This window comes from Melanerpes formicivorus, unplaced genomic scaffold (genome assembly GCF_026170545.1).
Source record: "Melanerpes formicivorus ecotype bairdi unplaced genomic scaffold, bMelFor1.0.p_v2 SCAF_14, whole genome shotgun sequence".
NCBI lineage: Eukaryota > Metazoa > Chordata > Aves > Piciformes > Picidae > Melanerpes > Melanerpes formicivorus.
This window is the reverse complement of record NW_027142366.1, coordinates 9507671-9520167: the sequence shown is the minus strand read 5'-3', so window position 1 is coordinate 9520167 and position 12497 is coordinate 9507671. Positions and strand designations below refer to the sequence as shown.

Below are 12497 nucleotides of genomic sequence, written 5' to 3'. Positions count from 1 at the left end.
CCACAGGCGGGCAGCCAGGGAACCGCCGTATCGCCTCGCCGCGGAGCAGCGGCACTGACGAGCTAGGCACAGTCCCCGAGGAGGGGCCCCTGAAGGCTGTGAGCAGAGTCCCCGGGAGCGCTTCGTAGCACGCCGCGAGAAGCCGCCGACGGAGGCGGGATAGCCCACGGCGGAGAGCAAGTCCGCAGCCCGCCGGGCCGGCAGGGGGCAGCACACGCTGGGCCCTGCCAGCTCTTCCGGCAGCGCGGCAGGCGGTGCTGAGTCAGGCAGGCGGCGGTGGGGGCTGCGGCAGCGGCATGCGGGCCTGGGGGGCCGCGGCGTTGCTCTGCGCACTCTGCTGCGCCCAAGCGCGGGCCTCCGAGGATATCGTGGTGGGCTGCGGCGGCTTCGTGAAGTCCGATGTGGAGATCAACTACTCCCTGATTGAGGTGGGCGCCGCTGAGGGCGAGATCGCCGAGCGGCCCTCGCTCACTGTTCTCCCGGCTCGGCAGGCTCGGGCCGGAGGTCTGGCTGCGCAGTCTGGCTCAAGCCCTGTTGCTCTGGCCGCTGTTGGAGCCGCCCGTGTTTGCGGCATGGTTTCGCTTGAAGTGGGACACCTCACAAAACGTTTTCGTCGGAGCCAGGACTACCGGCTCTGCCTGGCGCAATGTAGCCTTCTTTCAATGAACCTCTCCCGGCTACCCCCTGGGAACTCGCGGGTGCTGCTGTGTCACAGCACTTAGAGAATGCCTGGTTCCAGCCTTTTTGAAAAGTAACTTTCTGTCTTTTTTTGTTTCTTTTAGATAAAGTTATACACAAAACATGGTACTCTCAAATACCAGACAGATTGTGCTCCAAACAACGGGTATTTCATGATTCCCCTCTATGATAAGGTAAGAGACTGACATACCAGTGCTGTCCGTGCTAGAGGCAGGAGCTGCCTCCCTGTTCCCGTCTGCCGCAGATTAAACATCAGAACAGCACCCACCCACGGAACATTTGAATCGGGACATACTTTAGCTTGCTTTGGACCAAGCTTTCAGCCGTTTCTTTTTGTAATGCAAATATTTTATTTCTTAGTGATAAGTATTCTCTTGAGAAAGGCCAGGTGACTTCAGCTGTGGTGTTACCTTGGTGCTATTTACCTGCATGTCTGCAGCACTGGGAGCCTGAGTTGCTGCCAACAGCCGTGTGCTAGCAGCTGTGCAAATACTACACCAAAAGTACAGGTTCCTACAGCATGCTGATAAAGCTTTCAGTTATCTGTCTATAGAAATGAACATAAATCTGTATGAGAATGTGTTAAATACAAGCTGCCCTCAGTTGGTCTAAGTGTTTTGCTCTTCTAAAGAACTTGGAGATCAGAAATAAAAGTCAGAATGGTTTGGGTTGGAAAGGACCTTTAAAGTTCATCTAGACCAACCAAATAAATCTCTTCCCAATCTAAGAATATAAGATGCCTTCTGATCTTAGTGTCAGATTCTTGTTCTTAGGTCTTTGAGCCTTTCTGTGGATGAACTTCAGAACATATGTGGTATCCACTGATTTAAAGAGAATCTCTTTGTAGATGAATAGCCTTTTGGAGCAGAGCTTTTAATAGGATTGGAATTTTGTTATCCTGTGTTTGGGCAGAATGGTTGAATAGGACCTCCTAGTGGAAATACTAAAGGCTGATTTCAGAGCAAATCTCTTGGGGCAGGCAGGGATGGATGCAAACACTTTCTAACACTGAACTGCTTGAACATGGTCTGGGTTTGGTCTGGAAGCAGTGAAAAGATACTGCTTAAGTTTTGCTCTTAGCTTGCTGGATATGAGCCCAGCATCCCAGCCTGGCTGGGTTGATGCTGATGTTTTTTTGAACAGAGTATCTTTGATAGGAGGAAAGGAGAGTGGGACACTTGAGTCTTGTGTTGCTCTGCAGCATGATATTTGTGTTCTGACTTTTTCATCCTTTAGCTCAACTGAATTTAGATCAGTGAAGACAATTAGTGTTTTAATTTTTTTTATGTTTTAGGGGGATTTCATCCTTAAAATTGAGCCTCCCCTAGGGTGGAGTTTTGGTAAGTACTTACATGTCTTTTTACAATAGGACAGTGTCTTTGCAGTGTAGGACCTAACTCTCTCTGACTTGCAGCTGGTGGGGAAAATCAAGCTCTTTTCAAAAGAGATAAGCCCTACTGCATGGCTTTAGTTACTAGAGTGTACTTACTGTACCAGAGGAAAATAAACCTGTAGGGTAGGCACTGTCAAAACAGCCTGTGAACTAATTTGAAGTAATGTGGATTTTTGACAGAAATGTCTGCAATAGGAGGGAGAAGGAGGATTTTCAACATCAGGATTTGTGGGTGTTCCAACATTGCTGAGGCAAGACTTCCAGAGCAACTTCTATGCTTCAGTTGATGCATGTCTGTGAGAGTCTTGTCAAGTTAAAGTTAGAACTGCTCTTCCTCTATTCCCTCTATTCCCCTATTACAAGAGGGATGTGGAGGTGCTGGAATGGGTCCAGAGAAGGGCCATGAGGATGAGCAGAGGGCTGGAGCACCTCTCCTGTGAGGACAGACTGAAGGAGTTGGGGCTGTTCAGTCTGCAGAAGAGAAGGCTCCGAGGTGACCTTATTGTGGCCTTCCAGTATCTGAAGGGGGCCTACAGGAAGGCTGGGGAAGGACTTCTCAGGATCTCAGGTAGTGATAGGACTAGGGGGAATGGAATGAAGCTGGAGGTGGGGAGATTCAGGCTAGATGTGAGGAAGAGGTTCTTCACCATGAGAGTGGTGAAACCCTGGAATGGGTTGTCCAGGGAGGTGGTCGAGGCCCCATCCCTGGGGGTGTTTAAGAGCAGGCTGGATGAGGCTCTGGGCAGCCTGATCTAGTGTGGGGTGTCCCTGCCTATGGCAGGGGGCTTGGAACTAGATGATCCTTGTGGTCCCTTCCAACCCTGAATGATACTATGATACTATGATTATTCTCTGACTAACTACCATGCTGTTTCATGTTCTTTCCCTCCAGAACCAACCAGTGTAGACATCCATGTGGATGGCATTAATGACATTTGCACAAAAGGAGGTGATATTAACTTTGTGTTCACAGGGTTTTCTGTGAATGGAAAGGTTAGACTCTGCTATCTTTATTTATTCCATCTTATGCTAATTTTGCCTTCATAACAACATTCTGCTTCAGCTCTGCAATTTTTTTAATCCATTTATTCTCTGGTTTCTTTTCATTTTGACAGGTTCTTAGCAAAGGTCAGACGTTAGGTCCTGCTGGAGTTCAGGTTGTACTGAGAAATGCTGGCAGTGACATAAACATACAAGCAACTACCACACAGCCTGGAGGAAAGTGAGTGTGGGTGGTGCATTCTTAATTCACCTGTTCATTTACGCAGGATTCTTTCAGTTCTGCCATATTTATGGGGGCTGTAGTTGTCCTTAAGTAGTTTTTCTAACATGTGCACAGTCTGAATTGTTTTCCTGTAAATGAGTGTCTGTGACCTCTTCCTTACCTTGCAGGTTTGCTTTCTTTAAAGTGCTTCCTGGTGAATATGAAATCTTTGCATCTCATCCTACCTGGATGCTGAAAGAGGTCAGAGCCTACAAAAGTTCTGGTTTACTTTGTTTAGTGAGAATGCTAGACATTATCTTGATCAACTAGTGGGAGGGAGGGCTTTGTGAGTGAACAGGGTTACTGGAGTTTTATTTATGTAGTCAAGAAACTGCCTTCTGCAGGCCTGGTTTGGAGACAGTGGAGCCAGCCAGGGAAGGGCTGGCAAATAAGCTCATGCTTTTGGTTTTCTAATCCTCCTCCTTTTGCATGAGCTTGAATATTACAATAAATGCTCTAATCCTTCCCTCTCAGACTGCTTACTTGCTGAGGGGCTCTGAGATCCTGACTGATTTCCTGTATCAGTGAAACAGGAAAAGCACCATTTTGCAGAGTATCTTTGCTTTAGTGTCTGTTTATTTTGAATAGCCAGTGGACTCTCTTTGAGTGCTACTGCTCTGGCCTCTGTTTCTGTTGTGGAATGTTACTTAGGTACTCTAAACGAGGTCTGCTGCCTACTACGTTGTGTGTTTCTATGTTGCAGTCAAGCACGGTGGTACGGGTGACGAGTTCTAATGCCTACGCTGCTAGCCCTCTGATTGTGGCAGGCTACAATGTTTCTGGGTCAGTAAGGAGTGATGGAGAACCAATGAAAGGGGTCATGTTTCTCCTTTTCTCCTCTTCAGTCACTAAAGAGGTAATGGTGTTTCAGTGTCTCTTCAATATGAGCATGAACATAAATAAGCAGCTAAATAGCTTCTAGATTGATCTTCCCCTGATAACTCTGTCCTTCAGTGAGCCTGGCTTAGGGAAAGCATAAGCTGTGCTGTACATAAACCCTCAGGCTGTATTTGGTTTGCTTGGTTTAGGTGGGGGCTTGTGCTGAGCTGTTTTTTTGTTTGGTTGGGTTTTTCAACGTACAGCATTTGTGTACATGCTGAGTTTTCTCATGAATTCCATGGGTTTACTTAGATGTGGAACACGATGGCCATGTGTTGAAATGTTGGCAAAACTGAGGCTTGAGGTCTACATATTTATTAGACACAAAAAAATCAGAGAATTCTTTTCATTTCAACTCTTTCTATCTCTTCATTATTGCTTTCAAGCAGCTGGCTTCCTCAAAACCTCCTCAGGCACATACAAAACTAAGACCTGAACTGAAGCTGGCAACAAGAGCAAAACATAATGTAATGCTGTATTAGAATATTATTGTATTATATATAATTATGGTAGTATAATAATACATGGTCACAGCACATTATTGGTCTGTATATTCCCTGTGGGTCAGCAGGGTTAAGGGTTACAGGTTTGGGACAATATTTTTCCCAGCTAGACCTTTTTGCATGATAAATGTTGTTGTTCCCTCATGAAGAACCAGCTTCTGGCACAATTCACAAGATATTGGCAGACAAATCTTGAAATTCACTGTGCTACTAGGAGCTGTAATTTGCCTTCAGCACAAAGTCTTAATTGCTCTTTGCTCTTTTGATGTGGAGACAAAGTTCAATAGCTTCTATTTCTACCTTGAAAGTGTGTTATGAAATGAGTGTGGAGTATTTGATCATCTGTTGTGATTTCTAGGGTAGAGCAGAGCTCTGTTTTGTAACATTAACCTCATCCACAGAACTGGTGTCAGTTAATGCTGAGATGTGCAGTGCAGTTCTGGGGTGCTAGGGGATGTTGAATTTCCCAGTGTTCTGTCCTTGTGGCTGTAAAATTGATTATTGTCTGGTTTGTTTTCTATACAAGAATTTTAAGCTGTGCTGTCAAACTTCAGCTCTAAACTGGTTTTGTACTTCCCATCCTTAATTCACACTATGGTGTTTGAAACCCTGTTACAGCTTCCCCCCTGAAATTACTTTCTCTGTTTTCCCATGAGAAAAAAGGTTGTATTGCATTTATTGTCACAGGATGTTGTGGGCTGCAATATTTCTCCTGTGGATGGATTCCAGTCAAGAGATGAGTCTGTGTCCTACTTGTGCAATGTTGTATCAAAAGAAGATGGATCTTTCAGCTTTCTTTCTCTGCCAAGTGGGAAATACACTGTGGTAAGTAGCTAGAAAGTTTATTGCTTGTCTATCCATTGGGTTGTTAACTTCCATTTTCTAATCTGTATCATGCATAATTTTGTACCTGTTAAAACAGAAATAGTTGAACTGTTTTGAATTGGATGAGATAACTGGAATGGGAACCTCTGACCTGAAGTATGACAGGGAAGTAAGTTGCTGTGTTAGGGGTCTGTAGTGTGGTGTCTGAGTAAGGGCTTGTGAATACATGCCCCTGAACTCATTGACCAGGCACAGAATAATACCTGGAGGCTTCTGCAAGGCTGCAGCTTTCAGCTAGCTACAGCCACCTTGAAGTTCTCTGTTTTCTGTTTTGGCCATGCTCTTTATTCTGTGTGGGCAGAGTGGGAGTATGGTTATGCATTGCCTAGAGTGCTGGCACTGCATTCTTAGTCTCCATGCTTTCTAAGTGGTATTCAAGCCTCTCATTCCTCTAAGCTTTCTGGTGATCATAGTGTCTCCTGTCTGTGAGCTCTCGCACATCCAAATAGATTTGCACTTTTCTGAGTAGAGTTACTTCTCTGTCTCCTTGGACAATCTCATATGGTTTCCATCAAATCTTGAAATACTTGTCTCCATCCCTCTGAGCTATTTTTTCCAGGACATTTGCAGCCCATTTACCCTTCACAGAGGTGTCTGATGGTGTTATGGACATGGAAAATGGAGAAGAAAGATGTTTCTGTTGTCATAGCTTCTTAGGAGTCAAAGTGATTTGTCTTCTTTCAGATACCATTCTACAGGGGAGAGAGAATTACCTTTGATGTTGCTCCATCTAGATTGGACTTCCTTGTAGAGCATGACAGTTTACAGATTGAGGTAAGGCATTCAGAGGAAATAATCCTTTTGTGCCATTCATTCCCGTCAAAGTATGACCGATTTTAGCAGAAAGCAAGTGCACTATGGAAAAACTTCTTTGTAGGCAGTTTGATTTGTTACACATACCCTCTTGCACAGCAGGGAAAAGGCTCCCTAGCATTGTGCTGTTTCTGCACTTCAGTCCCCTTTGCTAGGAAGACACCAGACAGGGGAAAGCTGTCTGCTGTGGTCACTTTCATGTCCATGCTGCAAACAGGCAGTCAATCTTTCAGGTTGCTTAAATTTTCTCAGTCAGATTGTCACGTCCCTGGAGTTGTGTGGTTTGCTGAGTGCCTTGTGTTCTGTGATCTGGGCTTTCTGAGCTGTGCTGATGAAGATAAATGTAGAATCTGTGCCTGTAGTTAGGGGAACTATATGCCTAGATTGAGATGTACTTTTGTTGTGATTGTCCTGGTACATTTTCTTCCTAAAGCTGGAAATGAATTTCCTTTCTATGTGTGTGTGTGGAGAACAGTTGGTGCTGATTGCTGTAGGTGTGTGCTTGCTTTTACTGAGTCAAGATTAATGGTAACTGTTTTCCCATTTCAGCCTGTTTTCCATGTGATGGGTTTCTCTGTCACAGGCAGAGTGTTGAATGGTCCTGAAGGAGAAGGAGTTGCTGATGCCACTGTGACTCTGAACAATCAGATTAAAGGTATGCAGTGGTCTTGGTCTTTGTTGATTCAGGGAAGCCTTTATTAAGCTCAAGTACAGACCAGTGTGTGAGCTGGAATCAACCTATTAGGATAATACCCTGCCTTTGTTGCAGTTTATTTGAAATACTAAAATGGTTTTTGTGCAGCTGATTAATTTTGGGTTTTGAGAGTATCATTTTGTTTTGGTGTCCAAAATGTCTTGTTTTCTTTCGGCAATATGCTAAACTGTGCTTTGATGTACTGAAATGAAGGTTGGTTGAGTAAGGAAGCATAGTGCTGGGGTTTGTTGTATAATATAAATTAAACACAGCCTGAAGCAGTGCATGCTCTCTGGCTCTTGACACATAAGGACAGACAGTCAACACATGCTCTCAGTCAACACGTGCTCTGTTTTCTTTAACTCATCTTATTTTCCACAGTAAAAACAAAATCTGATGGCTCTTTCCGCCTGGAGAACATAACCACAGGTACATACACAATTCATGCCAGGAAAGAGCATCTGTTCTTTGATACTATTACTGTGAAGATTGCCCCCAATACCCCTCAGCTGGCAAACATCATTGCAACAGGGTAAGACTGGTGTGGTCATGAGAATGTAATCTGATATGTGGACAGAGTCCCTTCCCGTGTCTCCCTTAGAGTTGTGTGCTGCTGTTGGGAGCTACACGTGGCTGGAGAAATTCAAGGGAAATAGGACAACTTGAGTGCAGGGTCATGTTTTGTCTGCAGTATTTTGCTCAATACCACTTAAGTCAAGAAAGATGCTAAGCCAAGGGTATAGGGAGCAATTTTAGAGCAGTATGTGAAAAGAGAAAGGAACAGAGGCTTTCTGCCACGGGTGCTGTGCTTCAGGTAGCCTCCTTCTGTGCAGGAGTGGAGTTACGGGACTCTCTGGTGCAGTGTTGTTCCACACCTCGGCATTTTGTTGCTCAGTCTCAATGTCATAGTTGTCTTGTGTGAATTGTCTTTTTTTGTTTGGCATTCTTTGCTTGGCATAAGCCTGTACAATGGTGACAGGATGATTTTGGGAGTGTAGGACTGTGCAGTGGAGAGGAAGACAAAGGGGGGGTGCTTCTGTGTCCAGGAGCTTTTTCTGAGCAGGAAATAGTGGCAGCCTTCCAGAGAAGTGAAAACTAGGAATTTACTGAGGCAAATGGCAGCTAGCTCATACAGACTTTTCAAACTAATTAGGACAAAACCTTTGTGCTGTTAATCAGTGACAGGTTTTTCAGTCACTCAGTAAGCAGTGCTATTGAACATGAAAAGTAAAACTTCACAGCTTTGAATTTATCGTCTTGTGTTTTCACAAACATAGGAGCACTAGGGTTGTGTCCTTGTCATATTTGAGGTCTTTGACACAAAACCTGAGGGATGGCAATCCTAAGGTGATTGCCTGGCCAGAAGAAAAAGATGAAAAAACGAAGGCTTGAGGTGCTTGGGTTGGTGCCAAGGAGGAGTGAAGCAAATTGCTCGTGATTAAAAATAACATTGTGGGGAATTCGTTGTAACAGAAGCGGTCCCAGTAGTTGTGCATGAGTTTGTGCTTGCTCCACTGCATCTGCTTTTAGTATCTCTGCTGTGAACATTTCCAGGAGAAACCCATTTCAGTTCATCTGTGAGTACCTCAATGTAGTGAGCTATACTTTTGAAGGGAGTTGTAAACCAAGTGGGTTTTTGATGTTTATTCTGATGGTTTGCTTTTACTGAACAGCTTCAGTGTGTGTGGCCGGATCTCAGTTACTCGTTTCCCTGACACAGTGAAACAGATCAGTAAATACAAGGTAACCATGATGCCTCAAGACAAGGACAAAGCACCACTGGTGGCAACAGAAACAGACTCTCAGGGAGCTTTTTGTTTTAAGGCAAAACCAGGCACGTACAATGTTCAGGTAAGAAGGAGCTTCCCTTTCTTCGTTGTGGGTCTGTCAGGAGGCTTTAGAAGATCTTTGAAACATTTAGCTTGTAAAATTTCAGAGGTTGAATTTGGATTTTCCTGATCTCTTCTCCTGTTTTCACTATTTCAACAATAGCAGTCATTTCTACTTTTTATTTGTTTATTTTTTTCATTAATAAGCATTCCCATGCTCTGTGTCCTTTATGCCTGTTAAAAGGAGGTCAAGCCATTTGGGGTGCAAGTTCTTGTTTCTCTCTCCTCTTGGCTGTGATACCTCTTAGATCAACTTCTATGCTAGTACATTGTCCTGTGAGTGAGATATGTGATGTGTACCTTTCTCAGGTGCATTAAATGGTTCCCAAGATTATAGGTCACAGCAGAACCAACAGCACAACTGCTGTGGATGTTGCATTGTGGGAGACAATGCAGGCTGGAAGATAGGGAACTGCATAGTTCTAAGGCCTTTGACTGCCCTCAGATAATGCACTGACCTAATGTAGAAGCAGCAATACATCCTGAAGTGAAATGCACTTAGTTTTGAGACTGAACTCCTTGGAGGATTTTTAATTCTGTTTTATTGTATTTCTTTGGAAGATTTTTCACTACAGACTTTAGAAAAGCATATTTGGGAGACTGGTTTTGCTTTGCCTGGGATTTACACCTTTCTAATGTCTGATCAATTGATTTGAGCTCAACAGAGTGATTGTATTTGGACTGGTATTGAAGAGATGGCGATGTCTTGGTGTCATGTACTGTACAGGTGATGGTTCCAGAGGCTGAGACCAGAGCAGGACTGGCACTGAAACCCAGAACGTTCCCTGTTACCGTTACAGACAGGCCAGTGATGGATGTGACCTTCTCACAGTTCTTGGCATCTGTCTCAGGGAAGGTTTCTTGTTTAGGTAAGCCAGTCTGGAAAATGAAGTAGAAATAGGAGCAGAGAACTTTAGCACTGCCTGTGTAAATGAGCACTGTTTAGATCAAGACAGTTGCTGTGGTGAGCCTCATCAGCAGAGAAGTAAATTTAACTTCCAGCACATAGATAAAGCAGCTCTTTTTTCAGGAGACCTTACAGCCTAATAGAGTACTTCAGTAAAGTTTGCAGTAAAGTTATTGCCTATTTTTAACAAATAATTGCTAGGAATAAGCAAGTACTCCTTCCTCAAGAAGGAATTCTGACCCCTTTGCCTTCCTCAAGAAGGATAAGATTGGTAAGTTCTGGAAGGAAGTGCTCCTGGCTCGCACCAGGGATGCTGTACATCAATCAGTGAAGTACTGGAGGTGAAAAAGACATTCAGGAAAAAACCCAAAACAAAACAACCCCCCAGAACACCCAAAACCCCTCAGTGTGTGTCAAGACCCTGTAGGATAGAGGCTCAAGCTATTAAGGGAAACTCACAATCTCTCTTCTCTTTTGTAAGCTTTTTGTCTTTATTTTAGTCTAAGGTTCCTCTCTCCTGCTATTTCCTTGATTACCCACTGATTTTGGTAGATGATTGGAGTTTGACTTTTGTCATTTTTGTCCCTTCCTTTTTCCTCTCTGAATCCTCTCTGCATCATCTCTGCACTTTGTGTTCTTTCTCTTAGGTGTCTGCTGGGCCCTGTAGTCTTTGCAGAGAGGGGTGGACCCAGGGATTTAATGCTGGCCCTGGTTATTACCTGCTATTAGCTAAAAGAGTAGGTTAACAATCTCAGACTTGCTGAGGAATGCAGAAAAGCCCTGGTAAAGGTGCTGTAGGAATGAGACTTGTCACTAGAAACTTTCTGTTCTGGGAGAGAACAATCATTTTAACGTTGATGCATGTATAATTTGCTTGGAGCAGGAGTTTGGCAAACCAGAATGCATTTTCTGCTGTCTTTTCTCTACAGATGCTTGTGGTGATCTGATGGTGACATTGCAGGCTGTGAGCCGCCAGGGTGAAAAACGCAACCTGCAGCTCTCTGGAAACAGGGACTCAGTGGCCTTCACATTTGAAAATGTGCTGCCTGGCAAGTACAAAGGTAGGATTATGAGCAACAGCCCAAAGTGTGATCTGTGTTTGTGACTTTCTATTCTTGTGTTATTAAGGATACCATTTACAGGATGTCCAGCACGGAACTAGCTCTGAAACTTGAGAGCATCTGGGAAAAGGCTTTGCAAAAGTGCATCAGCTTTTCTTCATCTTGTTCCTTTAACCCTTTTGTCAGCATGCAGGTAACTGCTCCCCTGAATTTTAGGGTCTGCACAGCTGGTGTGAGGAAAAAGGGCTTTATCATGAACTGACTCATCCCAAGCCTAAGAACAGAGTCACACCCTAGTTCTGCTTCCAGATTACCTCTCTGAAGAGCCATATGTATTTTGATCAGCCTCCTTTGGCCTACTCTAAAAATAAGCAGTTTTCCAAGGAAAGGTGTGGGAGTATATACAAATTGCTCTTTCTATGCATGAGTCAGAACATCTTTTTGCCAGGTAAAATTGGCATTAGGTTCTGAGGTCCTGTGTGCTTCATTGATAGTCACAGTGCCTGTTGCAGATCCTTCCAGGGGGACCAGACTTGATTATGTCTTTTCATAAAAGCTTTTCTGGTGTGAGATGTGCTGGTTTCATGGTGATGCTGCAGTGCTGGGAACCAGATTTGTTGCTACAGCCATCATAAATCTGGCTTTGAAGATTATTGCCAGGGAAGTTAGTGACACAAACTTCTATACCACAGAACATTGTCCTTATTCACACAGTGTTCCATTGCTAAAATGCTTTGTGTGGTGTCTGTTCCAGTAAGCATTGTACACGAAGACTGGTGCTGGAAGAACAAGTCTTTGGAGTTGGAAGTTATGGAGGAAGATGTTCTGGGAATAGAATTCAGGCAGACTGGCTACATGCTGAGATGTTCTCTTTCTCATGCAATTACACTGGTATGTAGGTGACAAACACCTTTGTATTTTTCAAATGGTTTTGTGTAGGCAGGTCAGGTTATGCTTGCAATTGAATATTTATTCTCTCTGGGGAGTCACAGTGCACAGCAAACATTGGTGTTGAGTGCTTTAAGACTTGTCTCTTAGATTTGGTAAAATGGTCATGTGTTGTTGGCTGCTATAAAGGACAAACATTGGTGTATCTGCAGACAAATGATGTTTTCATTTTGTTGTCTGATAGTTACTAATAGTGAGCTGTGTTGTGGCTTCACAGGAGTTTTATCAGGATGGAAATGGACCAGAGAATGTCGGTGTTTATAACCTGTCCAAAGGAGTGAATAGATTCTGTCTTTCAAAGCCAGGTAACAGCTCTAAATGTTAGCCTAAACACTGAAAAACAACCAGTCAGCTGGTTCTGCTGGGAATTAACAGAATAAAGTTGCTGTGGTTCCTGAGATTTCTGAGAGGCATTGACATCTACATAAATAGGGGTCTGTGTTGATAGGTTGGACTTGATGATCCTCGAGGTCATTTCCAACCTTAGTTATACTGTGATACTGTGATAAATGCTCTGTTGTGGGGCTTTAGAATTCTCCTACTGTTTAGTCCTTACCTTAAT

General features: G+C 43.9%; 1 protein-coding gene across 1 annotated transcript in view; it reads left to right on the top strand.

Annotated features, from left to right (window-relative positions):
* The first annotated feature begins 253 nt into the window (after positions 1–253).
* The window catches only part of NOMO2 (NODAL modulator 2), a 30019-nt gene continuing 17775 nt past the window's right edge, over positions 254–12497 (top strand). Inside the window, exons 1-16 of the mRNA XM_068146851.1 lie at positions 254–428; positions 783–872; positions 1994–2039; positions 2985–3085; positions 3208–3314; positions 3485–3557; positions 4060–4212; positions 5426–5563; positions 6308–6397; positions 6986–7091; positions 7512–7662; positions 8804–8981; positions 9747–9888; positions 10856–10987; positions 11742–11878; positions 12153–12240. Coding sequence (XP_068002952.1) covers positions 297–428; positions 783–872; positions 1994–2039; positions 2985–3085; positions 3208–3314; positions 3485–3557; positions 4060–4212; positions 5426–5563; positions 6308–6397; positions 6986–7091; positions 7512–7662; positions 8804–8981; positions 9747–9888; positions 10856–10987; positions 11742–11878; positions 12153–12240 — 1864 coding nt within the window. The 5' untranslated portion in view covers positions 254–296. The remainder of the gene's footprint in view (positions 429–782; positions 873–1993; positions 2040–2984; positions 3086–3207; positions 3315–3484; positions 3558–4059; positions 4213–5425; positions 5564–6307; positions 6398–6985; positions 7092–7511; positions 7663–8803; positions 8982–9746; positions 9889–10855; positions 10988–11741; positions 11879–12152; positions 12241–12497) is intronic.